The sequence below is a fragment of the Poecilia formosa genome, unplaced genomic scaffold (genome assembly GCF_000485575.1).
Source record: "Poecilia formosa unplaced genomic scaffold, Poecilia_formosa-5.1.2 Scaffold55, whole genome shotgun sequence".
Classification (NCBI taxonomy): Eukaryota; Metazoa; Chordata; class Actinopteri; order Cyprinodontiformes; family Poeciliidae; genus Poecilia; species Poecilia formosa.
The window spans coordinates 2,359,728-2,387,067 of record NW_006799994.1 but is presented as its reverse complement, the minus strand read 5'-3'; the positions used below and the strand labels follow the sequence as shown (position 1 = coordinate 2,387,067).

At 38.4% G+C, this 27,340-nt stretch overlaps 4 protein-coding genes across 8 annotated transcripts in view; 2 read left to right on the top strand and 2 right to left on the bottom strand.

Annotated features, from left to right (window-relative positions):
• Window positions 1-2,101, bottom strand: part of cecr2 (CECR2 histone acetyl-lysine reader) — a 45,614-nt gene extending 43,513 nt beyond the window's left edge. For 2 of the 3 annotated variants that reach the window (XM_016672077.1, XM_016672079.1), the window contains exon 1: window positions 1,471-2,101. In XM_016672077.1, coding sequence (XP_016527563.1) covers window positions 1,471-1,590 — 120 coding nt within the window. In that variant the 5' untranslated portion in view covers window positions 1,591-2,101. The remainder of the gene's footprint in view (window positions 1-1,470) is intronic. The other variant, XM_007553254.2, reaches the window with a different exon arrangement.
• Window positions 2,102-4,599: 2,498 nt separating this feature from the next.
• On the top strand, window positions 4,600-12,891 carry slc25a18 (solute carrier family 25 member 18). 2 transcript variants are annotated; one of them, XM_016672036.1, is made up of 10 exons: window positions 4,600-4,786; window positions 5,569-5,815; window positions 6,782-6,904; window positions 8,973-9,028; window positions 9,193-9,283; window positions 9,820-9,935; window positions 10,022-10,193; window positions 10,865-11,037; window positions 11,997-12,072; window positions 12,223-12,891. In XM_016672036.1, exons 2-10 carry the CDS (start codon window positions 5,796-5,798, stop codon window positions 12,362-12,364), a joined length of 969 nt encoding a protein of 322 aa, XP_016527522.1. In that variant the 5' UTR covers window positions 4,600-4,786; window positions 5,569-5,795; the 3' UTR covers window positions 12,365-12,891. The 2 variants fall into 2 exon arrangements, with proteins under 2 accessions (XP_016527522.1, XP_007553314.1); XM_007553252.2 differs by having other exon boundaries at window positions 5,565-5,815.
• Window positions 12,892-14,113: 1,222 nt separating this feature from the next.
• Window positions 14,114-20,231, bottom strand: atp6v1e1a (ATPase H+ transporting V1 subunit E1a). Its single transcript, XM_007553251.2, is given in 9 exon segments — window positions 14,114-14,648; window positions 15,345-15,432; window positions 15,583-15,677; window positions 15,774-15,842; window positions 16,354-16,443; window positions 17,315-17,381; window positions 17,457-17,566; window positions 17,640-17,705; window positions 19,911-20,231. Coding segments are annotated over 9 exon segments (681 nt in total). The 5' UTR covers window positions 19,944-20,231; the 3' UTR covers window positions 14,114-14,585.
• A 1,710-nt stretch (window positions 20,232-21,941) lies between these two features.
• The window catches only part of bcl2l13 (BCL2 like 13), a 17,005-nt gene continuing 11,606 nt past the window's right edge, over window positions 21,942-27,340 (top strand). Inside the window, exons 1-3 of one of the 2 annotated variants that reach the window (XM_007553250.2) lie at window positions 21,942-22,300; window positions 23,779-23,963; window positions 27,195-27,281. In XM_007553250.2, the coding sequence (XP_007553312.1) occupies window positions 23,840-23,963; window positions 27,195-27,281 (211 nt within the window). In that variant the 5' untranslated portion in view covers window positions 21,942-22,300; window positions 23,779-23,839. Of the gene's footprint in view, window positions 22,301-23,778; window positions 23,964-27,191; window positions 27,282-27,340 lie in introns of both variants that reach the window. The other variant, XM_007553248.2, reaches the window with a different exon arrangement.

Sequence of the window (27,340 nt, the reverse complement as noted above, 5' to 3'; positions counted from 1 at the left end):
GGAATAAATACAGAGTTGTACTTATAGCACTGTGATGGTTGTTGAAAAACATTTCAACTAAATTTCAAAGTCTTTCTGAGCAATAAACAGCATCACTACAATAATCAACATATCTAGACTGAAATGCCTGGTGGATCAAATTAGCATCATACCAAAAATGACACTAATGGTAGATGTGATGTCCACATTTATAATCTCTAATTAATTTAATTTGCAGTAAAAGTAATAATTTTTGTGCAATTTGATATAAATTCAGGCTTTAAGTGGATATACATTGAGATATCTGACCTAAAACAAAGCCCCCTGTGAAGGAGCAAAAGCAACAATAAGCACCCTCAACTTTCGTGTAAACTGGGCGCAACGCGATCCCCCATCTGGCTCACACTTCGTTTAACAACAAAGCCACTGCCTACGTGTTTTCCTGCTGAAGGGGGTGGGGACGGCTGAGTGATGGAGGCTGCTGATGGCTGATGTTGACCCCACCAATTTATTTAAAAAGCAATCCATCCTGGCTGGACAGAGCAAACCATCTCCAATAACCAGAGCTTCCCTGTTCACACTGTACTGTTGGGGGGGACGGTGGAAGGTGGAGGGGGGCATTACAGTGAGCAGGAGTGGGAGGGAGGAAGAGGAGAAGGAAGAGGGGGGTGGACACCGATGAAGTTGTATTATGAGATAACGTGGTAAATCAACTTTTTTTTTCCTCGACAAAGAAGCGGGAGCACGTGCAGGACGTTGCCTTGGCAACTGGAAGTAATCGACCTGCGGAGTTTTTTAACGTTAAAAGCCGCCGTTTCTGGCAACAACACGGGGCTGGAGCGAGCAAACAATGCCTGAAAACAGCATCTGCGTCCCTATGGCTACCCGAGCCAGATGGCTGGAAGACAATAAACTCCGAACCTCACACCGTGAACTTAACTTTAGCTCCGGACACGGTGGATAAACGTGGAGCAACTCAACGATTAATGCGAATATTAATATAATATTTCCACATAATGACTGTTTAAGTTAATAACGTTTTAGAAAACGAATGTGTTGAGTAAATATTCATGTTCTGGATAGTTTCCCCTCACTTCTCCGTGCAGATTTCAACCAAAACGTTGCTCTTTAACGTAACCTGGAGCAAATAACAACAAACATGACCTCTAATAGTTACTTCTTTTGGTAGGTGTCAGTAAATATAACAGACATGTAAACAATGCTAGGAGTAAATGAGGTAAACTTCTTTAAAACATTTTCCAACTTTAAGGAGCTGGGAGCAGCACCTGAAGCTGCCTCCTGTTAGCTAACAGGATTGCCGTTAACGGCTGAGAAGTTCAGAGAAGCCTCCATAAGCTGGTTAACCGAACCCGGCCGGGCTCAAATGCGACCGACCGATCACGTAAGCAGAAAGTGCTGACACAAACAGCTCCTCATTTCCGGATTAAAGGACATCCGTGTGGCCGCAAGCCGCCGCGAACGAACCCTTACCTCTATTTCAAAGTCTGGAAGCCGGAACGCCGTCCTGAACAGCGAGCAGAAGTGGGCTATGGCGGGGACTTCCCACCAGGACTGGACCTCTTCCACAGAAACGGGACATCCCTGGGACATTTTGGGATCACTTAAAGTGTGTAACGATCCTTCCTCACATAGGAAAGTAGCTTCTTCAGTGACTCAGAACTCCTCCGGAACATTACAAACAAGAAGAAAGTTGTCGCTCCCTTCCTGTTGGAGCGGTTGCCATTGCGACCAGCGGAGCGCTACGATCTGCTTCAATCAGTGTCTCAACGGAGCCGAACAGATGGAATGGACCGTACCATTCCGGCTACAACAGGGGGGTAACAACGAGTCAACACCGGTTAAAAAACTACTTCTAAAGATGTAAAGACACCAATCTGGCGGAAGTGTTTTTAGTTAAGCAGTAGCAAACAGAAAAAAAACATATTTACATTTAGATTTGCTTTTTAAAATAATATGAACCGCGAAACTATGACCGGACCCCACCAATTAGATGATGTGCTCCTCGTTTAAAGGGAACGATAGTAAAACACAGAATGACGAAGAAACTGAAAAAGTTACGCAATGCCTGACTGGTGATTCATTCTAGTTTGTTTTTTTCTTCGGATTTGGTTTCGTCTAATCTGTTAATTGTTAACGTACAATTCAATAATAAACGTTACTCTTTTATTGTCTAACTCTGATTTTCTGTTAATTGTTGTTTACTAATTTCTAGGGAATTTTGTTCTGTACAGAATAAGACTCAATAACTTCGGGTACAGCGATATTTTGTGAACAGCAGTGTTGAGTGAAAGTTAAGCTACGCAGGGGCTCCCCCTACTGTTGTTATTAAGTATTGCACGATAGATAGATGTAGGAAGGGATCAGCATCACTGTGGCTCCAAGCATCCTAATAAATACTAGAGCAAAACTAACTGTTATTATGTTTTATTAGAAATCTATTAAATTTATTTCATTTTTATATGCAATTACTAGAAAAAGCAGAAGGTTAGTTTTACATTAAAAGATATGAACAGTTCTTGTATGGCAACTCTTGTAAAGATGTGATTGTATTTACCACTCTAACACTTTGGATTAAGTGTTTTAGACTACTCTAATCTATTCTGTTGTTTGTTTTTAATATTATTATGGTTCTTAATAACAAAACGGTAGAAATCTGCAATAGATTTTCTAACAATGGTATCTTTATATTCTACTTTGGGAAAATATTGATGAATGCAGACACACTGCGGAATATTTTCACTATTATTTTTATTATTTCGTATTTATTTTTAAGTAATTTTTTGTATTTATTTGATTTTTTTTTTTTTTTTTTTTTTTTTTTTTTACAACGCTGCAGGTTTGCCTGTTAGCATTCAGGTTGGCCAGCAGGTGGCAGCAGCTAGCCATGTCAGTGTTCGGCCATCTCTGTTGCTTCAGATTCTGCGGTGACAACAGTCTAACTCTGACCTAAAAGGCAAAAGAAATTAATTTCTGGGGAAAAACCTTCGTTTTTGTTTTTGGCTGAACATTTTATAAAATAGAGTTAAATTTGTACTGTGGTATACTATTTATTTGCCACAAAGTTCTAATGTTTAGTATATTTTGATCCAAGTACAGAATAAGGTGAAGTCATTGACTCGTGTTTATATTTAACATAGTAGGATAAAAATTATTTTTGCTACATACATTTGCGTTGAGGTATTTCCTCTATTATAAACTTTCATGAAACAGTAGAAGTCACAAAGGTAAGAGTGTACTGTAAAGTTCAATTAACTAAAATAATTTAATTTAGGTTTACGATTGTAAATAAATTGTAAATCGTAAACCTACGATTGTAAGCAAACAAGACCTTTAAAAAGTATACTCTTATAAGATTGAAATGTTCTGATTTAGTCCAAAGAAGTATTAAACGAACATGCTTTAGTGTTCTGCAGGTAAATGATCTTTAGTGCACTTGCAATAAATGTCAGATATACTTAATAAAATGATCTTTGTCTATGAACATATGTTCTTTAATTAAACTCCCTGCCACTGTCCAGGCTCCAATTAACCTATCAGAGGACACCAAACCCATGACATCATCATCTGGACTTTCCCTGTTATTTAAAGTGACAGTAACCATACTTCTGATTCAGAAGGCTAATAAAGAAATCCCTGACAAATTCTTTCTCGCATTATTGTAAAATGTATCAAAAAGAAATTATTTTGGTGATTTTAAAAATCTTTATTGATTCCCAGGGTTACAAAACATTCACAATACCATAATGCTAATTTCAATACTTAAGAAAAGAGAAGTAGACCTGTGCATTAAAATAAATAAAACAACTGTTACAACTCTATTTCCTAGGGAAGGATTATAATGTTATGAAACACAAAACAGAAAATAATAATAATAATAATAATAATAATAATAATAATAATAATAATAATAATAATAATAATAATAAATAGTAAGAGATACAAAGAAATAAATAAAATACACAAACTAAGAACATCAAAATAAAATTAGATCCTCTGAGTTTAATTTCTAACTTTGCCACCATAAACTAAATTGTTTGGCTGATATTTTTTCCATTTTATATGTCAAATGTTGCATCCATTCAGTCATGTAGAGTTGGTCTGTCCTGATAGCCAATAACTTTTCTGATTCTGACCAAAAACAAGAGAAGTTTGGTCTAATTTAACTTCAGACAAAGAGAGAAAAATGAATATATATAAGCTTCTGGTTTAATCTGTGTATTTTTATATTTGGGTAAACTTTTGTACTTTGAACTTTTGTCCCCTAATAAAAATAAAATAGGAGAGCACGTTTGGTCCCAATTGGAAGTCTGTGAACATTGTGGCATTCAGTGGGTCTGTGTGGATATTATGTAATGGCAGGAGAGTTGCACAGTGAGCTCATTAGTGATGGAAAACCTCCTTTGTTGGAGCTCAGCTTGTGTTGTTACATTTCTAGATGAAATACACACAGAGATCCAATTATTGACATCAGTCTCTGCATTTCTGTACACCACAGGTTATGTTGGGATGTGTTAGTTTAGAGCCAGTAGCTGTGACACAGAGAGAGAGAGAGAGAGAGAGAGAGAGAGAGAGGGAGGGAAAGAGAGAGAGAGAGAGAGAGAGAGAGGAAGAGAGAGAGGGAGAGAGAGAGCGAGGGAGGGAGGGACTTTGGCTGCAGACAATGCTGGTGTTTGTGCAGGGGCCCCTGAGTGGCGGCTGGCTTTCTCACATCGCTCTCGCTTGACTACCAGTTGCTGAGCTGAAAGGAAAGCGGACTTCTTCATCCTGATGAACTGACAGAGGAAAGGTAAGATTTTTTCCTGAACGTTGTCTCACTGCTGTGCATTTCGGAATCTATGTCCAGGTTTTTGTGGGAGCTGTATGTTGGCTTGGGTTGAGGCACCCTTGTCTGTGTTTTGGCAGAATCACTACTGTGTGTGTGAAAGGAAAGTTTTACTGAAAGACACTCAGTTTAAGGCTCCACTGGAAAAGACTGAGTTCAGCAGAGAACAATGATTATTATGGTAGGAAAGTTCCTGAAAGAGGAGGCGGTGGAGGCATTGGGAGGTGATGCAAAATGCTTGTGTTACTAAAGGATAGAGCGAAGATTTACGACGGTAAAAATAGACAGAATGGAGGTGGAAGGATTAAGAGAGGAAGATTAATGAGTGTGAAGGGAAAATAGAAATCAGAGAAAAAGATGAAGCTAAGAAAGCAGGAGAAAATCCTTACTGTCCGTCACGCATTTCTCAAAAAAGTCTTAAAACTAACCAAACGTCAGACTGTTTAAACCTTTATTTGCACGTCCTGTTTGGTTATCTGTTTTAGAAAGTGCAGTTAAATGACAGCGACACACCTTCCAGCTCTGCCCTCCTTGTTGGACGAAATCCTTTCCAGCTGACAGATTAGAGACACTAAAGATACTAAAGTTTGACAGGATTTGCAACTGAAGTCGTATGAATGAGTTTCAGAAAGCATAAAAACCTGACAGTACGAACCTGCAGGTAACTAACGGCAGGGCTTTGCAGAACAATAAGTGTGTGTTTTATGTAATCCATGTGACTGATTGTGTTTTGTGCGCCCAGACAGAGAGATGGAGGTCTGAAGTTGTGTCCAGCTTTTCTGCTTTTCTGCACCTCAAACCAAATTCATCATCCAGCTGTCGAGCAGCATATAAGAGGGTGTCCGCCCAGACTGCATTTCTCAGCTGAATAAATCAGCTGGGACGGGATTATAGCACGTGAGAGCTGAAAAAAACACCTGGAGGGCGACAGGTGGAGAGTTGGAGCTGGGTAAAGAGCCCCGAAACCACCAACATGGGAGACAAGAAGGTCAGGTAAGAAGCTGTCTGCTTCACTCAGCTTAGGACAAAGTCCCTCAGTGTTTTCTGGAGCAATATACCAAAATATAGTTTATTTTTTCTCAGCAATTACAAACTCTATTTCAAAAATCTTGGTACCAAAATAAAGCAAACAATTAGGAAACTCCACCAGAAGTGTAAACATCACAGCAGCTGCTATAGTTGAAAGAAATGAGGATGGAATATTAAATAATTTGGATTTTTTTGCATTGTACAATACCTTTCAGAAATACCATAAGAAAAGTACAAACGTCTGGAAACCACAGCTGTGCACAGACTGATGCAGCTGCGCTAAACTGAAGCAAACCTACAGACGTTGTAGAAAGGAAAGCCTAGGCCTTTGTTTCCAACAAAACTGGAGGTTTTTCATGAGATTTTTTTTTATCAAACTAAATTCAAAAATATTTTATTGATCCCAAAGGGAAGTTAAATTCTGTTGTGGCTCATATTAATTCAAATTATTCAAACAGTTATTGCAGATAGTGATGGCTGTTGGCAGGAAAGCTCTTGTGTGGTTAGGACAAGGGTGTAAGAAAATGGATGGATGGATGGAAAAAATTAAACAAAATATGTACTTTTTTGGCACTACCAGAGCTCCACACGATGTCTTTTGATGAAAGTTACTGATGTCTGTCCAGCAACCCATAAATGCTTCCTGCTCAACTCAAATGCTCCAAAGGTTTTTATCAGCTTCTAGCCAACGGCCTGTCGTTTCCATGGATACCAAATGTGTTTATGTTCAACTGGGGGAGATGAAACAATGAGTGAAGGAAAAAGGTTAAAATCTGCCCCTGGAACTGGCAGCGTGGCCAGTCTTAATGTTTATACTTTACATGGTGCAGTCCAAGTTTTCATTTCATTTCTGCATCTGTGTGTGTGTGTGTGTGTGTGTGTGTGTGTGTGTGTGTGTGTGTGTGTGTGTGTGTGGCTGATCCCTTTCAGTCTCCCTGCTAAGCTGATTAACGGGGGCGTGGCGGGCCTGGTTGGTGTCACATGTGTGTTTCCTATTGACCTGGCGAAGACCCGCCTACAGAACCAGCAGGGCGTCCAGGTCTACAAGGGAATGTAAGTGGGGTTTCCTCCGCAGGCGTAATCTGCTTCTGTAACTGATCTGCCCAAACAGACGGAGATGGGCTGCCTGTTTTTACCCAACGGGATGATTTATTTAACACGACTCCTTATATTAAAACAGATCTCTCTTCCTCCAAACATTAACGATGTCTGAGCTACATCTCCTCCAAATGATGCTAGACATTTATCAAGCTTAGATTAGTTATCAGTGTGGATGCCTTTCTGGTAATGAGGCAAACGTGCAAAATATTTTGTACATTTTGAAGTTACAGTTATGTATCCATTGTCTTAAATATTTCACGCCAAGTTTAGTTTTTGTCCAGTTTATTGTGAAGCAGGAAAAAATCAGAGTATAACTTCAGCGTTTTTAGTTGAAAACAGAAACATTTTTGGCCCTCTAGTATGGAATGCTGTTTGTAACGTTATTCAGTCAAAAATTAACACTGACGATTTAGGTTACTTAACCCATCATAAGAGCAATAAAAATAGGGATGAATTTATCAGTCATATTTTCACCATATGATTAATTCACTTATTTATAAACAGCAAGATATAAAACTGAACATTCAATTATTAAGCTAAATATTTAGCTTAGTTTGAAGCTAAGGATTTCGCTTTAGCTACTATCCAGAACAATCCTGGAGTAAAAATCTGTTGGATGCTGCAGAAGAGCTGAGACTCGGGTTTAGGTTCCCCTTCCAGCAGGACGACCAGCCTGAACAAGCAGCCAGAGACATTATGAGACAGTTTGAACCAAAGCAGATGTATCGGTTAAAATGGCCTAGTTAAAGTCCAAGCATGAATCTAAATGAGAATCTGTGGAAACACTTGAAAATCGATGCTCACAGACACTTTCCATCCAATTTTACTGAGCTTGAGATGTTCCTCCTTCTGTAATAATACTGTGTTCATAAACACATTTCTGTTTTTATTTCCCAACTTATTTTTCAAACATCTGAACTGATTTGACCAATAAAGCTGATTCTGAATCTGAAGAATGTGCGAAGTAATCCTCAGTCTGCAGCGGTTAAAGCTGGTGGAGGTCAGTTTATTCTGCAGGTTCTGCTACGAATACAAGATTATGTTCAGGAATTTGCTTTGGCAGGAAACCAGAGGTAAATCAGGACAAAACTATGACTTTTAAACTTAAATGTATTTACAAAAACGTGATCACTTTTTCCCAAACTTCCTGGTTTTGTTTTGTTGTCATGGTAACTGGAACCACATCTACTTAGTGAAATATACTCTAAAGTATGAACACAAATCTGCTTATATTTGCTGTATTGAAACTTGGCTAAATACAGGAAGTGTTTTCAAATGAAGACTGATCCAAATCCTAAAGAACAGATAAAATATATTTATTCAGTTTCCTTCAGTTAAATAATAGTCTGGATGTCTTTCATTTAAAACAATCCAAAAACCATTTGAAGCTACAATCCTGTTTCTACAAAAAAAATCTCATTATTTGCTTAATCAGACAGTTCATACTTGTTTTATTGTTGAGTAGGTAAAAATAACCACTATATTTTTGATGATTGTACTTTTTAAAAATGATATTTTGAGTTGACAGAAGGTTTGGAAATCTGTGAGGTTTGTGTTGAAGTCACAAAGGGAAGCTGCTCTAAACTCAGTCAAATCTTTGTTTTTATGATGATATTAACACTTACAGCTCAGATTATTTCACATTCGCTCATATTATCAGAGGTAAAGATGAGTAGAGAACAGAAAAGCAGAGGCGGTGTCCTTAAGCAGCACAGCGACCCAGAGGCTTGATCAGCACACATCTGCTGGCCGGGCGTGGCCGTCCTGTTGTGCTCTGCAGCCTGTGGGTTTCCTGTGACTCATACATGGAAAATATCTGGGATAACTTCTCTGCAACACAGTCAGACACCATTTTCTCAACTTCTTCACTTTAAAACAGCCAGGATTGCTTGAAAGCTACCCAAAAACCCAAATGTATCAGTATAAATGAAGGAATAAGACTGCTAATTCAACCCTTTGCAGAATATGTTGTAAACATAAAGTGATGAGAAATGTAATGGCTGTTTTTGTTGTTCTAAAGGTTTGACTGTCTGGCAAAGACGGTGCGAGCAGAGGGCTATTTCGGATGCTACCGAGGTATCTAATCCACAAAACTACGATGTTGTTGTCCTGCAGAGCTCAACTCTTTTTACGGTGATAACCGGTGAACCATCTGTGCTCTGTGGTGACCCCCTAAGCTGCTGCTCTTTAGGCCTGTTTCTATTTGTGGAGACAAACATTAGCCTGTTTGTTGTTTCCAGGAGCAGCCGTAAACCTCACACTAGTTACGCCAGAAAAAGCCATCAAACTGGCCGCCAACGACGTCTTCAGACAAAAACTCTCAAAGGACGGGTAATTTATCTTCTCCTCGTCATTTGATGCATCAACACTGAAACGTTTGAAGGGAATTAATCAGACCAGTTTTACTTGTGGAAAATTTCTAAATGTTGCTTGCAAATTTTTAAATTATGTAAATCCATTTCTGTGGAAGCCCATTTCCACCAAGAAAGACAAATAAAAGGAAGCAATAATTACTGGAATAAAACTCATAAGTAGGACTTTTATTCTTGTAATTAGAACTTTAAAACTGAATTGTGACGTTTATTCTCATAATGATGAATTCTATTCTCACAATTAAGATTTTAAAACCGGTCATTGTAAATTTTATTCTCATAATTACAACTTTAAAACTCTGAATTTTGACTTTTATTCTCATATATAAATGTCATTCTTGGAATTGTGACTTTAAAACTCATAATTATCCTGGCGGTCTTTTGTTTTTTCTCTCATGGCAGAAATGGGCTTCCATACGTAATGCATGCAGTTTTAGTGTAATTACCAGTCCAACTGACTTACTGGGAATGTGGTAACACACTGCTTTGCCCCAGGCATTTGCCCCTGTGGGGGGAGGTCCTGGCGGGGTGCGGGGCAGGGACCTGCCAGGTGGTCGTCACCACTCCTATGGAGATGCTCAAGATCCAGCTGCAGGACGCAGGACGGCTGGGTGAGGCTTTCAGGATTTTCCCAGAATCGGAGGAATCGGAGCCCAGGAGTCTCTGCTTCCTGACCTCGGGTGTTTTCTGTTTCCAGCCGCACAGCGACCCGTGGCGGCTCCAACCCAGGCGGCGGCGGCTCCCGGTCCGGCGCCGTCGCTGGTGGCCCCGGCGGCGCGGCGGCCCTCGGCGACCGGCATCACGGCGGACCTGCTGAAGACCCGCGGCCTGGCCGGCCTCTACCGGGGCGCCGGCGCGACCTTGATGAGGTCAGAGCAAAGACCCGCAACGAAACGCTGAGGAAAAGTTTTCACACCCTCACAGATTTCTGCTGCTGTTGCTTCGTTGATCCACAAAAAACAGTAAAAATCTGTAAATCTGTTATTTTAAAGCAAAGTTTACATTTACAGGTGGTGCATTCATATCCCTGCAGATTTAGGTTTAGAATAATCTTCTAAATCAGAGGTCTTCAACATGAGGGTGGCAACACATCAGTGGTCGCAGAAGGACTGGAGAGGGGTCATGAGATTTCTGATTATTTACAAATAGTTATGCATGTAAATTCAAAGAATTGTCTTTAAATACATATTAACATGAACCCAACACGTAACACACATCTAAAATGACATGAAATGATGCATTTCAGTCCGAAATTAAGCAACAGTCTCTTCATTATGTTCTGTTTTTATGCAAAATAAAACTGTTTGTCAGAGTCATTATAAGCCTTTTGATTTGATAAGCCTATTATTCTCTGAGCATCTCTGTTGTTACTGATCCAGTTTCTGACTATCCAACTCTGCCTGGAATATTCTCTGATCAACCAATCAACACTGATCAATAGAGTCCTGCAGCTATGTCTGGTTGTTACGCTGCTGAACTGGTTCATCTCTCATCACTCCATCGGGTTTTTCTTTCCAACTTTTCTAATGCTTCTTTGCAGGGATGTACCCTTCTCTATGATCTACTTCCCTCTGTTTGCCAACCTTAACGCTCTGGGCCGGCAGAGCGCAGGGGGCCAGGCGGATGTTCAGGCCCAGGCGCCGTTCTGGCAGTCCTTCGTGGCCGGCTGCTCCGCTGGCTCGGTGGCAGCGGTGGCCGTCACGCCGCTGGACGGTGAGCAACTTTACGCTGATCAGTATGCTACATGGACACATACAGTGCATTACAACTTTAAACTTAAATGTGTTTTAATAGGATTTTGTCACAAACCATGTGTGAAAAAGCACATGATAGAAAGTGAAAGGAAAATTATGTTATAAATGAAAATCTGAAAAGTACAGTGTGTATCCATCCCTCGAGTCAAACTTGTAAATTTCAATTGTAATCTATGTAATAATTGCTTAGATTTTATTAATGGCATTTCTTTACATAGGAACTCTTCTATTTGAGAGTTTCTGGTACATCCGTAAATCTGACGCACAAGCTACATCCGCCCACAGCGATGGACAACGAAGCTGCTTCTGCTGGACCACTGGGGTTAATGTCTGGTTCTAAACTGATCTGATGGGACGATGGGAAACACTACTGTTGTGTTCAAGGAGTTAGCCATCAGCAAAGCTCCTCCAGCCTAAAATAGCATCTCAATGCCAAACATGCAGCAGTTAACGCTAATGTCCATGAATGGTCAGGGTTCCTGAGACTCTGGAAAACACTTTGCTCCAATCTGATGGTTGAAGGCCAGATTGAAAACTATAAATACCTTCGTTGTTGAGCTCATTTAGCTATTTATTCAATAATTTAACAGCAAAAAAAGGGCTTTCAATTAAAAATGTTGCTTATTTTGTCTATAATTGTGATTAATTATAAACCCTTCAAAATCAAAAATACTTTATTGATCCCAAAGGGATATTAATTAACTTGATTCAAAATTGTAATCAAGTTTCAGCATTAATTTTGTGCATCTCTTTACAGACTTTGCATTTTTAGAGACATTTTGTTCATTTTTCTTTGGAAAACAGGTCAAACTCAGTCAGATCGGATGGAGAACGTCAATGAAGACCAATTTATATATCTGTACATTTTTATACTGCAAATAGTATAAAACAGAGTAATTCTGCTTTAAATGTTCACAGTGATAAAGACTCGTCTGCAGACCCTGCAGAAAGGCGAAGGGGAAGACTCGTACAGAGGAATTGTTGATTGCACAAAGTAAGACTGCAGAGCAAAGAGCTTCACGGCTCCTTCCTGCATCTCTCTTAAAACTGAAGTGACAGTTTCAACAAACATGTAATAAAAATCTATGTTCTCATAAAAGTTACACACTGCAGCTTTAAGTCGTCCTTTCTCTGAATTTTCCAGACGCATCATGAGGCGGGAAGGACCGTCGGCGTTCCTGAAGGGCGCGGCATGCCGGGCTCTAGTCATCGCTCCCCTCTTCGGCATCGCGCAGGGCGTCTACTTCCTCGGGTTCGGAGAGGCGGTTCTGGGTTTACTGGGATAACAGCGACTGGTGGCGGTGAAGGAGAAGACAAAGAAGGAGAATCCCAGCTTCATTCTCCAGAAAAATGGAGTTTCTCTGGTTTCACCGCCTGGCAGTGAGGTTCTGATGGGTAACCAAGGTCCGGAGTAACTAACCCCAGTCCAGGTGTTCCCTTCACCTGAGGGAGGGAGGATTCTCCCGCTGGCTGTAAAGAAAGAACTGCTGGATATTTTTACAGCTGCTAAACTAAAATGCCTGACAGTGTGAGCGTTTGAATTTCAGGAAGTGACCCATTTACTTCATATCTGAAACGACCCGATGCTTAAAGCAGCAGCTCCGTTACGCATTCCTCCCACTCCTTCCTGTAGGTCACAGTAGTAATCTGGTCTTCTGATTAAATCTCTATAATCTCTATAAGGTCATTTGTTAATCTGATGGTAATCCCTTTAATCCCTGTAATAGTGTACATTTCAATTTACAACACAGCTCACTTCCTGTTAAAAGGCCACAGGTTAGAGTGCAGGACAACACGCCGCCTTCCCGGGTTTTCACTTTAAATAAGAACAATAAAGATAAAGTTCCCTCCTTATTTATGGTTTGCTTCAAATAATGTGCGCACAACAACAAAGGACAATGCAATCAACGCCTTATCAATGCTGTTAGTTTTAAACTTTATAACAAGTTAAAGGATTTTGTTTTTAAAAAGCTAATCTGTGGAGTTACAGGTAATTTATGCCATGATGAAACATTTCCAACATCAGGGCGGTTCTCTAACCCTTCATATAGCTAGACAACTGGTGCCAAAAATTAATAAAACAATTCAAACTTTTTTTCTCACCAACATTAAATCAGAACCTTTTTTTGGTTTAGGTCAGTTAGGATTACCAACACTGTTTCTTTTTACTAAATGTCAGAATAAGGAGATAAAATCAATTAATTTAACAAATAAAACTGTTTAATTTGGAATGGAAACAGAACTGCTGTCCTCATCTTCACTTCAAAATAAGAGCATGAATATAAACTGAATTCAACTGAAAGTTCACAAAACAACAACCAAATAAATTAACATTTTAGAATTTATCCAGAAAAATTAATTCAGGAGAAGCTAAGTGCGCTAAATGTTTTCAAAGTTGGCAAAAGTCCTACATGAAAAAATAGTTCTGCTATCAGCACAATAGAGGATTAACAGAAGTCTGGCCAACAGCGAGCGCAGCAGTCAATAACCAAACTTTTTATAACTGAAAGTTTACAACCAACTAAGTATTTTATCAAGAAAAGTTAATTTAAGAGGCGCCAAGTACATAAAATCTTTTCAAAGTTAGCAAAAGCACTAAACAAAAAAACTAGCTGTGTCCAGTTCTCAAAGGTCAATTCACCACATTTCAGTTTAAATGAAGGAAAACCAGAAGCATGGCAGCAACTTCTGGTTGCTGCCTCAATCAGAAGGTGAGGCAGCAAAGAAATTGGACGGTAAATATTAAAAATATGCCTAATTTTTCTGTCATTTAACAAATAAAATGTAATTTTGTTAATCTTAACAGACAGAAAAGAGGAAAGGTTTACACAAATTTAGTGTCTTTTTACATAAATATCTGGTTTTTACTGCAACACAAACATGACTTAAGCTGAATTAACTCCATCCCATCAAGTGAAGATACTGACTGCTGGTAACATCCCAACAAAACCCCACTTTAAAACTACTCCATTAGCTGTAAATGGTAATACTTTGCTAGAATTCAAATTTAGACAGGAGAGTTTTAAATCTTAGACAGAAGCAGGGTAGTAAGGCGCCTCGTCTTACCAACCGCCAACACTTAAAGCCACAAGGTGGCGCTAAGAGGTCGTTTGTTTTTACATTTTAATACCAGACAGATGTGTTTCCATAGCATACAGTACTACCTTTCTTCTGTTTTGTAGAGAGAAAATAGCTGAAGAAAACTGTTTACACACTGTAAATAAAGAGATCTCCAACATGTTAAACTGTCTCCAATTTATTTCTTTTGGCTGTTAAACATCAAATAAACATAAAAATGTTTTCCAACAACATCAGCAGCAGATTTCACAGTTTAAGATCTCTTTGGGTGAGGTAAGGAGGAAATAAGAGCTACTGCTGTGTTACGTTTAAGCCCAGACGCTTTCTGAAAACACTGATCAGAGTTCAGTTTGACCTGAAAACTTGAATTGCTCTCCTGTGAGGAAGGTCAGGGGTCACCTGGACGTTTCCAGCGACGTTCTCCTCAAATTAATCCAAGAATCTGCGGTTGGGGTTGGAACCGAATAAGGTCTCTCTGATTTCAGGCATCATCTGGAAGAAAAAGGTGTTTCCCATGGCAGAGAGTCAGAAACAGGAGAAAACACTTCAGTAACTGCATCTAACCAACATCATGTGTAAAAAATTCATACCAAACTATGAATCAGACGCTTAACGGAGAGTATCAGGTTCAGACTAAGAAAACAAACTATTACAAGTAGAATAAAGATGAGAAAAAAGTTGTAAAATTATGAGTAAAAATGTTTTAATGAGAAAAAAAACGCTGATAGATTTATTAAGGTCTGACGTGATCAACTCAGCAAGTCTGTGGTTCTTTCTTCAAAAGAGAGAAATCGTTTCAAAATCCTGCAGCTAATAATTTAATGTTAAAGTATCAAAATACAACTACACAAGATGCTCAACATTTCACTCTTTTTTTTTTTTGTGTAGGAGTTTGCTAAAATTACTGTTATTCTCCCAAAATGATGATTTTCTTCAGATTACTTTTCATGTTACCTAGACTTTATTCTCATATTATTACAATTTTATTCTTGTTTAATTATGATTATTCCAGTAATATTACGACTTTGTAATTTAATTAAAAAACGGAACAGGCTGAAAATGTTCTGAAGTTTTCAGGTTTTTCCTACTGATGGAGTTATGCTGCCCCCTGCAGACACATAACAGAAACTGCATGCAATGATTTTACATAGAAATCCAAATTTCTGCACTTTGTTTAATGTATTATACCTGCTGTGCTACGAGATCCAGTCTGCTCTCCAGGGTGTTGGAAACCTTAATCTTTCCATTGTTGTTGTAGACTTCAACGCCGCCGCAGCTGTGGAAACGCAGGACAGATTTACTTTCACCAAACTCACCTGCAGCAGCCTCTGGTCCGCTGTGCTGCAGGTTTTAAATCTGGTTCCGAACAGCTGAATTACATGAGGAGATAATTAAATTCAAGCTATGATGGATTTCACCATCTTACATGTCTGATGGAAGGAAGTGATCCTGGTCAATCCGGACAGTTATGTTGCTCTTCACCGTCTCCTTGTAGACAGCGACGTTCTTGTTAACTGCAGCCTGCCGAGTCATCATAGCACACAGCTTTATTTCACCAACCCAAACCGTTACCATGGAACGGTTTGGGTTTTTGGTGAAGCAGAAAAGCTAAATTACCTGAACCATGTCTACATCCTGCTGTCGGCAGCGGATGGTGACTTTAGGCTCCAGCAGCTGGTAAAACCCCTAAAATGTAGAAATAAATAAAAAGAAACAGCTGTCAAAAAAACTAGAAAACGTTTTGGCAGTGGTGGGCACACTTATACTATTATTTTAGTGGCATTATTATTAGATCTGGTATTATTTTAAATCTATTTTGTAATTTAGTAAGAAACGATGTACTTTTTCCATATTAATTTTGCAAAAATATTCAACATCCAAAAGAAGGAAACGTATGCACCTTCTTTTCAGGAAATATCTTGTTTTTCTTTATTTCAAAATCTAAAAACAGAAATAAAATGTTCTTTAAAAATAACTAAATTTCTGCTATCAAACATTAAGTTCCCCTTTTTTAAAGGTCTTGAAACATTTGCGGCTTTAAACAAGTCTTGCTTAGCTGGACTGAAGGTTGTAAACGCCTTTAGCGTTAGCAGAACCAATGTTTACGATTAGCGCTTAAGGTTAGCGCAGCTAACTTTTTATCTAGGGTCGCCTACCACTGCTCTTGGTGTAGCGTTACTTATTATCCTGAGCTCACCTGAAGCACCAGACCCTCCAGCAGCTTGGCGTACCTGTCCGGGTCTTTGGCGATGTCGGCGATTCTTTGGCGAGCCTCATTCAGCAGATCCTGAACATAAACACAAGCTGAAGGTTTTCAGACCCGCTTATCGGTAAATATTGTAGCTCAAACACTTCTGCACAGGGTTTTGGTGTTAAACAGTTTCTGCATCCGTGTAGTACAGTTTTTCCTCAAACTGTTAGCGCCCCCTAGTGGTTCACAAGGTACTGCATGTAAGCGACCGTTGATCTGACGTGAGGTGAGCTTAAACAGTTGGGTGACCCAACGATGGTGTTGAGAAGTAATAATGGATGAAACCGGGTCACTCAAAAGAAAAACTAAAGATGGAAAGAAAACATTGGCAGCCAAGTCAGACCTATACCATACCATACCAACTTTATTTATAAAGCACTTTAAAACCTGCTGAGAGTTTCGATGTGTCGTTCACCAGCAATTCGATTCTTTTGAACGGCTTATATTGCTCTGCTCGCACTTATTATTTTTCTTTAATTAAAAGTGAATTAAATGGAAAATAAATACAATTGACAAAAATGGGTGTCTAATTTTTATATTTAATAGGACAGAAGATTTCCGTTTCTGCCAAAGTAAATCAAGTCTATTTTTATTTTACTAAGCTTCTACATTACAAATAGCCCTAAAATGTTGTTAAATAGAGATTTCTCTTTAGATTTCCATGTGTTTGACATAACTGAATCCACACCTTCAGAATCTGTAAATACCTGAAAACACTGGCTGTGTTACCAAACAGCATCACCGTTCTCATTAGGATGAACAAAGAAAACAACAATAAGCGAGCTAAGAGAGCAATAATTTAATTTCAGGTTGCATTTATTAAGATGTTGTATAATTGCAGGGCAATTTAAGGCTAGGTGCGTTTTTGTTAAATGGTCCTCAGCCTAAGAAGGTGTTAGGATCTGACCGTCACCATGTCGTCTCAGGCCTTCAGCACCTTCAGCCTGGCTTGGTTCTTCAGTTGGGACATCTGGCTGAGGAGAGACAATTCCTGATAAGAACATCGCTCTGACTTCTCAGATTAAGGAACATAAACCTTAAAAACTCACATTTTCTTATGCTGTTCAATCTGCTTCTCCTTCTTCTCGTAATAATCCATGATTTTCACCCGATGGGTTTGCACCAGGCGGCCTTTTTTGATGTTAAACTCTTCGTCTCCCTGAAAGCAAACATCCCGGTCCGTTACGGGTCGCTGTGACGGAAGTGGTCCGCCTGAGCTGAACGTCCGTTACCTTCGCTAAGATCTCCTCGACTCGCTCGTTGGCCTCCTGCTCGATGAAGGCCATCATGTGTTTGATCTGCCGCCACAAGACACAAAACAGCTGAAACTCACACAAATGTTTAACCTCAAGTCTGAATCTTTCATTTATTCCAGTGGCAGTCAAGTTGAAAACTACCAATGAAATAAGCAACATTTTCAAATCAAAAACCCATTTGTTTCTGCTAAATTACTGAATAAATAGACATAAGAGCTCAACAACAGAAATACTTATAATTTTTAATCTGTTGCTCAGGTTTTTCAACCATCAGATTGGAGCAAAGTGTTTTTTAATCCATGATCATTCATGGAGATTCTTTGGCAATGTGAACATTAGCATTAGCTTCCACATGTTTAGCACTGAGATGCTATTTTAGCCTAGCATGGTTTCACAGATAGGCTAACTCCTTTTAGCACAACAACAGTGTTTTCTAGTTTCAGATCGGTTCAGAAGCAGCTTCCATTGCTGCTGTTAGTGGATGTAGCCGTGCGTCAGATTTACAGATGTACCAGAAACACGTAGCGCTAACATTTTTTAATGACTTAAAAATCTGTGTAATTAATTTACCTAAATTAATGCATTAAGTCCTGGCCCAAGTTAAGTATTTGTATTTCCATACACATCCTGCTCCAGATGGAAACAGGGCAAATAAAAATGTCCTGATCTGTTCTCATCCTGCAGAAAGTGGGAAAAAAAGATTTGAAAAACAGCAGAGTCTGAATTTTTCTTTCCAAACTCAAACATTTACTGAATGAACTGGAAAATGCAGCTTTCCCGAGAGTCACTGAACTAATATTTAGTTTTATCAGCAGCACCGTTTCATATCTGTGCTGCGTGGAGTCAGCCGCTTCTGGCTCTGGTGGACCAGCTGTTCCAGCACAGGATGACTGGTTCCTCTGGATTTCCCTCAGAAACAGCAGGACAAAGAATCAGACTGGAGGCTCCATAAAGTTTATCTTACTGGTCTGGAAACAGGAAGCTGCTCCTCTCTGGGGTTGTGATCATTTAAAACACATTTCAGAGAACTTCCTTTTCTGCATTCTTTCAGTATCTTTGTGTTCAAACTGATCCCTGACCCATCCGAGGATTTATCCTGGAGACACAACTCTGGTTTATACAGCAAGTCTGAGGTGTTGAGCTTGAAAAGGAATGGTGAGAGTACAGTGCCCTGCGGTGCTCCTATGGTGAATAAACCCCAGTTAAAGTGATGTAGTTGTTTCACTCTTAATGACCTTCTCACCTTCTAAAACCTTTCATGTTGCTTTGATCAAATGGCACCAAATATAAAAACAGGCACAGAGAGCCTGATTCATCCTCTGGAAATAATTAGTCAGCATTTATTGTGCTTTATGGGATTGTCATATTGGATATTGTGATAATAAATAATCTGCAATACATAGTCCTCATATGATGTCACAATTCTGGGAACTTTGAAGCTGACAGCCATCTTGGTAGGCAGCCCTAACTAACTGTAATGACAGTTGATATGGAGTTGCTATGACAACAATAAACTAAACACAATCTTAGAACAAGTTCTCGCCTCGTTGCTAATTTCTAAACAATATGAGTACATTACAACTATTACACTTTATAATTTTTGAGTAGTCTACCAACTCCTGCATAATACAAAAATAAATATCAGTGATATTTACTGTAGTACTGTCGAACTAGTAAAATTAGCTTAGCTAATGTAGCTTTTATCTGCAAGCTAAGGCAGACATGCAGCCTACAAAGATGGCGGTTCTTAGGGAAATAGTAGTTCTTCTATGATATTTGGTCATACTGAAGTTGATTATGATTATGATTTTTTAAAAAGTATTTTAAGTATGTTTTTCCCCATTTTGTCCCATTTCAGTCTGACTTTCTGCATTCACTTATATCTTCTCTCTCCAATGAACCTTTAACTTATCAACAGGTTGGTTTATGTGACTCTAAACCTACCAGTGACTTTACTCTCACAGAAATATAAATGCAAACTAAATGCGGACTATTTTGATTATTAATATTGGACAAATTATTTAACATAACTGTACATACTGTTTATGGATGAAAATATTACTTATAGCATGCAAGTGTACACATCCATGTAAACAAACCTTAATAAATAAAACAAAAACCTTCAGAAAAACTGGAAACGGTGGAGACAGCTGTCAGATTCTTACGGTGGTCCGTTATGTTACAGGATGTTTGTGGAGTTTATCCACTGGAATAAAACACATTTAAAACGGGCAGTTTCATCCTCACCTGTTTCTGGACGTCGGCGTCGGTGAGCGCCATGTCTCTCCTGTTTTTTTTGTTTGTTTGTTTGTTTTTGGTAATTTTGAGCTTTAAAAAATATTCACGACCAACTTTTATACAGCAGCGAAGGAGGCACCGTCGCGAGCCCAACTAGCTTTTCTCCTCGAGTTTACGACACTGGACTTCCGGTCAAACTTTTTAAATTTGGCAACACAAGTAGAACGTGTTTATGCCCTTGTTTCAATTCATAACTATTTATTAGATTTTTTTTTCCCCTAAGTGTTTTACATGCTTTCATTTTACAGCAACACAAACATCTTTTTTTTAAACTAGCTGGAGGGCGTGGCCTTGATAAAATAAAGAGACAGAGCGTTAACCTGACGGCCATATTGGGAGTGACATCTTTGCTGAGTTCTGCAAAAATACAGTTATGCTGCGTTCCATTTACCTCCGAAGTCGGAATTTGCTACCTTTCCAGTTAAAAAGTCGAAGTTTCAACATGGTAGCACCCATTGATCTCTTCTGAACACAATTTTAAGCTTTACTTTCCTTGTATATACACCACTTTTAATTTGTTTAGTTAGAGTTGCAGGAACTTTCTTGTTATATTTATTTTAATAAATCGTACATATGTCTGGTAAAATAAACACCTATTCACCACATCTTACTACTGTTGATACGAGGAGCAGCCATTTTGAAAAGCGAAAAGCCTTACATGTCATAATTGGGGGTGGTCCCACTAGGAAATCCAACTTTGGAAGGTGTTCCACTTCATTTTTCAGAGGCCTATTAGGCTATGTACAACTGAAATGCAACAATTATATGGAGCTAAATTGGGGACGTAAAGTTTGTAAAATAAAAATGAAAATAAAAAAATTTAGAACAATCTTTGAAATTGAAAATAACCTTAAAATTCAATGCATTTTGAGACATTTAAAACCAAAATAAAATAAATGAAAGATGTTCAACAAAATTTTCACTTAATTTTTTTTTTTGTAAAAAACAAAAGAACATTAAAACAAACTTCATACACCCAATTTAGCTCCACATAGTTATACATAAAAGGTAAGGCATTAAAGGCTCTTCTGCTTCACATTGCACATCACATCAGTAACATATGATTTTTAAAAATCCAATATCCAATGATATAACTGATTACAGCTGGATTCTTTACAATGGCTTGAAAGAAATATTCTTGCAACTTCTAGTATTTTTTCCTCGCTTCTATAATAACAACAACAATGACAATAATAATAAGAATATTTGGATTTTATTGTCATACAAATACATATTAATATCTAAACATTTAGATTTTAAAGGGCCTTGTTGTCATCCCAACCAGACTTGTCCAGTTTGCCACTCACACAATGGTGGACGCCCTGATGCAGCTTCTAAATAGGCGCTTCTACACAGCGATTTTGGGTCGTGTTTTCACGCCATGGTGCATTCACTCAGGTCGGAAATATGTGGTAATATCGTTTTCAGAAAAAACACTAACTAACCAAAGAGCTTTGTGACACCTGATGATGAAAATACCACGCATTTCTTTTACACTCAATAATTTAATCAGTGTTATTTATGTGGTCAAGCTGTCATCAAAATTCAACAACAAAGATAAAATGATGTAAATTTATTGAAAAATTAAACAATTCAACTAATAAGAGCAACAAGACCATGTCTGTTTGAGCTGTACAAAACTCGGGGTTTTAAAATGAAGAGGGTTGAATGGATATGATCATCACTGTTTTCAGATCTTTATTTGTACTCAACTGGATTCCATATAAATCCCAATGAAGTACATTGAAACTTGTTGTAATTTGACAAAATGTGAAAAGTTTAAAAGTTTCAACCGTTAACCTACTTTAAAATAGTTAATAGCATTATTTATGGAGCACTAAGTAGGGCCATGGTGAAATCGGATGGGAGGAAAAGTTGATTCACGCGTTTTAAAAGCATTTAAATGTGGATAGTCTAGTGTACGAGATGTACCTGAATGCATCGTAAAGCCGTAAAACACTCTATAGAAGGGCAATGACATCAAACGGACAGAACAGGTGGAAAAACGGTGGGACATCTACACAACTGACTTTCACCGGGACCAAACGGTCCGAAGGATCCGCGTTATTTCCACTTATTTCCTCATATAAACCCAAGCCATACACGCTGTTTTGTGGCAAACGGAAGTTTTATCTTGAAGAATTTCACAGGAAGCCCAGCGTTTTATTTTCGCGCGCTTGTGATCCATTCGGAGCACATTGTGTCCGGGAGTTTGTTGCTGCTGCTGCCAACCAGCGGTGGTCCGCTCACTACAGATACCGCTGCTGCAAGGGGGTGTGGGGTAAAACAGCGTCCAGCCTGGCGGTTGTCAGCATTTGGTTTCCTTCAGGACAAGGACGGTGAGAAAATGGCTCCCGCGGGACCGTTAGAAAGTTGCATTGAAGTTTTGTAATTTCTTGGCAGTTTAAAGGTGTAACGTTAAGCTAGCTAATGTAGCTTCCACAGAGACTCAGGGCTTCCAGCAACGTTTGTACACTAAAAACGTGTTTTTCCTTTAAATATCAGACCTGTGCTGTTTGCATGTTGTTCACCAGATAATATTGATCTCTTATTGGTTATTGAAAATATGTTACACCACCGTGATACTGCTATTTAATGACAACGTAACCTGGTTTGATGCTGTTATAAAAGCTGTGTGTAATCTGAATAAATCATGTGTTTTTTTAGTCTAACTGAATTTGGGCAGCATAAAGTAGCTTGAGGTTTATTTTGACAGTTACACCGGAAGTGTTTTCATAGTTTAGTTAACTTGACATATTTTACCAGTCCGCGTGGTGTCACCTCGTTTGAAACGATCTAAAAAACAAAAACTATGAATATGTAGTTAAATAAGCAATTAATTTCATGACTTTGGAAATAAAAGTATAGTAGTTATTTAAATGTTTCAGTGCTTTTCAAAAAATAATAATAATTGTAAAAAAAAATCGTGATTTAATATTTAAACTCATTAAATGTTATTTTAAAAAGGACTTCGTTCATAGCTCAGTGTTGTGTTTCTGGATCTGGTGATAATTTAGCGGAAATGATAAATTATCACCAGGGGCAAAATGATAGGATAGGATAAATATATTAAAATTTGGACGTTTAACATCGTAAATGAATTTGGAAAAACATAAATAAAATAAATACCATATGTGTATTTTTTAAAATGTTTTTTATTAGTAGTATTATTACTTTTATTTACATTTTTTAAATTCACTAATTATTAAGCGAAATAAAAGGCGTTTCAACGTGTTGTTGTTATTATTATTATTATTATTTCAGAGTCCTTTGGTAAACTGCATCAATCTCCAGGGAGTCTTGTGATATTCATGCAATAATTTAAATAAAATTGTAATAAATATGTGAAATTGAGCAACAATTAGATTAATATGTAAATTGTTTCTTTAATACAAAATGTCAATAAAAATAATACTTTAAAAAAAACCTGTGAACAAAAATGTATGAAAATGTAACATAATAATATAAAAAAATAATTTAAGAATGGTTTTAATTTAATTAGTATGATTGAACATCATTGAATTTAATGGCTAGTTCTTGAATAATGTTAAATGATTTTATCATATAAAGAATACAATTTTGAATGAATTATAAAAATCCTATGTAGGTTTTTATGTAAGTCTCTAATAAAACATTTAAATAATGTAATAATCACATGGAACTTAAATAAACACACGTTTAAAAACAAACACCTACTGTGGATTCTTTTTAATTTTTAGACCTTTTTGTTATTGTTATTTAAAAGAAAACATGATTATTCAGAAGGCTGTATAACCTGGTCTCCATGACAACTTAAAAACGGTTTAATCTTCTCCAGGCCAGTCGTCCAGAGTTGACAGTAAAACTTGATGTGCCTGTGAATCTGAAACGTTGCAGTCATGACGTCCTCCGGTGCCTCGGCCGCTGTGCCTCCATGTTTCCACTACGAAACCAAATACATTGTGCTGAACTTCCTCAGAAAGCTGCCTGTCCACAGATCAAGGATCCCAACTACAGAGCTAGGTGAGAGGAACACTCGCTTGTGACGTTTGTCTTAGTAAACGACTAATTTATTGACTATTCTGACGAATCCAATGAAAAATAATCGTGTCTGTTCTGTAGTAACGACTAAAACTAGCTGAAGAAATATATAAAACATAAAATGCTGTCAAGAAGCAAATCAGCTCCTTATAGTTTTGTTTTTAAATAAAAAAATAATTCTGTTGTGTAAAATGCAAAATGATTCAAATGTTACTTTAAGTCTCAAGTTTGAAATAGGAAAAAACTTTACAAACAGATGTTTGTGTTGGCTATGCTACACACAGACCCGTTGCCATAGCAACTGACAACAACACCGCTAATGTTTCAAGATTCGACACCAAAAAACACTCAAACATTTCCCACACAATGAACAGAACATTCAGTTTGTTATAGTTTTGTTTTTAGGCTTGATGTTTATTCTGGAGTCATTAAGATTTTACTGTGGTAGCTTAGCTACCGCTGCTATTGGCTAAGCTAACACAGTGGTGGTTGACTGGCTAATTTAAGCACCTGATGATCTGTCAGAGTTGGTGTGTAGGTTGCCTTATTATTCTTGTTTTTTTAACTGAACCAAAACACTAAATTCTGCAGCATGTCTACTTGTTAAGGTTCTCATAGTCAAGCCAGCATAACTGACCTACTTTCCTCTCTCGGTTTTTTTTCTTAATTAAAACTTTGTCTTGACCATGTTATCTAGGTTTTGTAGTGTTGGCTATTAGTAGCAAAGCATTGCGTCCCTTTAGATATCATTTAAGATCTAGCTCGTTATGTTGGAAAATTCACTGCTAAAACCAATGCTAGTCATCGTAGCAAGGCAGTCTTTTTGCCCCCCAGCAGGAAGCCTGTGTGTGTGTGTGACGTCACACTGCAACATGTCTAAAGGCCGATGCAAACCGATATTTGGGCCAGGTCGGGCTAATAGCGCTTAGCATTTGTCAACAGCAAGGAATTTTATTTGCAGAATGATTTGCTGAATCATTGCAGCCTGGTGCATGCTCATGTAGCAGCAACTCAAAGTATTTTGAGTTGCTGGGCGTGTAGCCACCTGTTCTCCAGCCCAGTTTAGCTTCTCTAGCTTTGGCATGAAACTGCATTCAGTAGACATCTGAATCCACCTTCATCTGAGAGACTTTCAGCTCATCTGTATTCTCATTTAATGTCCAGACTGACGGAAATGTCTGCTTTATTTATTGAAATCGTACTTTGGGATTGTAGGAGTTATTTCCCCCCATTCCTGCATATTTGAACCCAAATCCTTAATTTCCCGCTGATGTTCTGGTTGCGGCGCTTCTCCGTGTTAAACTGCAGTGAAAGAAGCACAAACAGCTGCTTTTATTTTGCTTTAGGTTCATAAATCGAGTAGAAGAGAGGAGGTTTTGAGTTGCAGCACGTTTGAAAAACTCCAAATGACCGACTGATCCCTGCTTTCCGCTCGACCTGGTCCAGTTTCTGACAGCCTGTCATGAGTAATCATCGTAGGATTACTCTCACACCAGTAGACGGGCGGACAGAGCGGCCTGACCGGCTGCCTGCTGAGGCAGCAGAGCAGCCCGGCGCTGAGCCTCCTGGCTAAACGGGACAAAGGGGAAATGAGGGAGGCCGCTTCTCAAAAACTAAAAAAAAAGACAGATTTTATTTATCTTTAGCTTTTATTTTAATCAGTTGCTATTGTCCTTTTGTGTTGGTGGTTCTGATTGGGTCTGTTTTTAAAGTTTTGTTCATTTTCTGGTTTGCTGTTTGGACAATTATTATTGGGAAGGATATTTTTCTCTTACTTTTTACTTTTGGATAGTGTTACTATGACGACAAAGTGTTATTTCTACAACTAGAAACAGCTGATTAGCATCTCAGAAGCTCAGATAATATCTGAACTTTGACCCCAAATCCCAGAGGACTTGCAAAGATGACCACAGAAAGAGAGAACAAGGTTCAAACCATCTCTGCAAGTCTTTCTAACAACATAAACAGGAGATTTAAAGCAGTGGCTAAAGCAAAGGGGGTGGATCAGCAGAGCTAGCCTGTAATGATCACAGTGTTATCCAGGATGTTACCAGCTGCATTCCATTTGCAAATGAGCGGAAAACTTTGTCAATATTCTACTAATGTTGAAGAAACACAATTTCACAATTGTGGTGTTTCCATTAAAAAAGAAACAATTAAAATTCCACGTGAATAAGTCATTAAGCTACTTCCTGTTGTCTTCTTCTTCGTGGTTTGCCCCAGTAGCAACAGCTGGTTGTTGATCATGTGACTCGTGTAACATGGTGGAAACGTCTGTGTGAAATGAAAAGATGGACTTAAAAAGTTAGTTCCACTAATCTAAAGCGCTAATCATAAACATTAGCTACGCTAAAGTGCTAAACATTAGCTACGCTAAAGTGCTAAACATTAGCTATGCTAAAGTGCTAATCCAACATGGTATTTAGTGGAAGCTAATGCTAAAGCTCGAACCTCAACCATTAAACCTCGTTTGTTCGTTGTGTGCTTGCCTCTTGCTTAATAAAGTTCCTGTAAAAAAAAAGAGGAAATAGAATCGCTGTGTAAACAAATGTCAAAATAAGAGCATAAATATAAACTTCTAACTACTTGAAGGATTCTTAAGTCGATAAGCAAAACTTCAACACAGACGTCAAACTTTATTCAAAAGAAATAATTTAGGCAGAACTAAGTGCGCTGAACGTTTTAAAGATTATTAGCGCGTTAGCGGGAGTTTGCCCAGCTGGTGTGAAACCTCCTCGCCTCGTACGGCTGGTTACACCTCTGCTATTCGCCTAGAATGATTTACTCCCACATGAGCTGCGCTCTGAAGTCCTTCTGATGGGTTTTCCTCTCTGTTTTATTGGGAGTCAGCAGCTCCAGGGTCTCCTGCCTACAGAAAAACTCAATATTTGTTTATCAAACTGAGTGTAAAGTGTAAAATAAGGGTGCAGCCATCAGGGACTTTTCCATCCTACAGGGCTTTGCCAAATGATTCGTCCCTGTTTAAATTTTAAACAGGTACAAATCTCAGTAAAATTATTGATTATAATATGAGGAAATGTGAAGATAAACCAGTTTATTTATCAGATAAGATAATGGAGCAGAAACAAGGAATAAGAGGATTATTAACACTGACCTAACCCGCTCTTTAATATTCAGCAGATAAATGTAGGATAATATTTTAGTTGGTAGATACAGATTTAAAGCTGGTCCAGATTCTGATGTGTTAAGGAGACGCCCAGGATGAGTGGGAGAGGAGCAGACGGATGAAGCAGCAGATCGACGAGGAGCTGAAGCAGCTGGAGCAGGAAGTCAATGACTGTAAGTGTCTACTGTCTCAAGCCCCGCCCAACCTGCCCCGCCCAACCTGCCCCCCACTG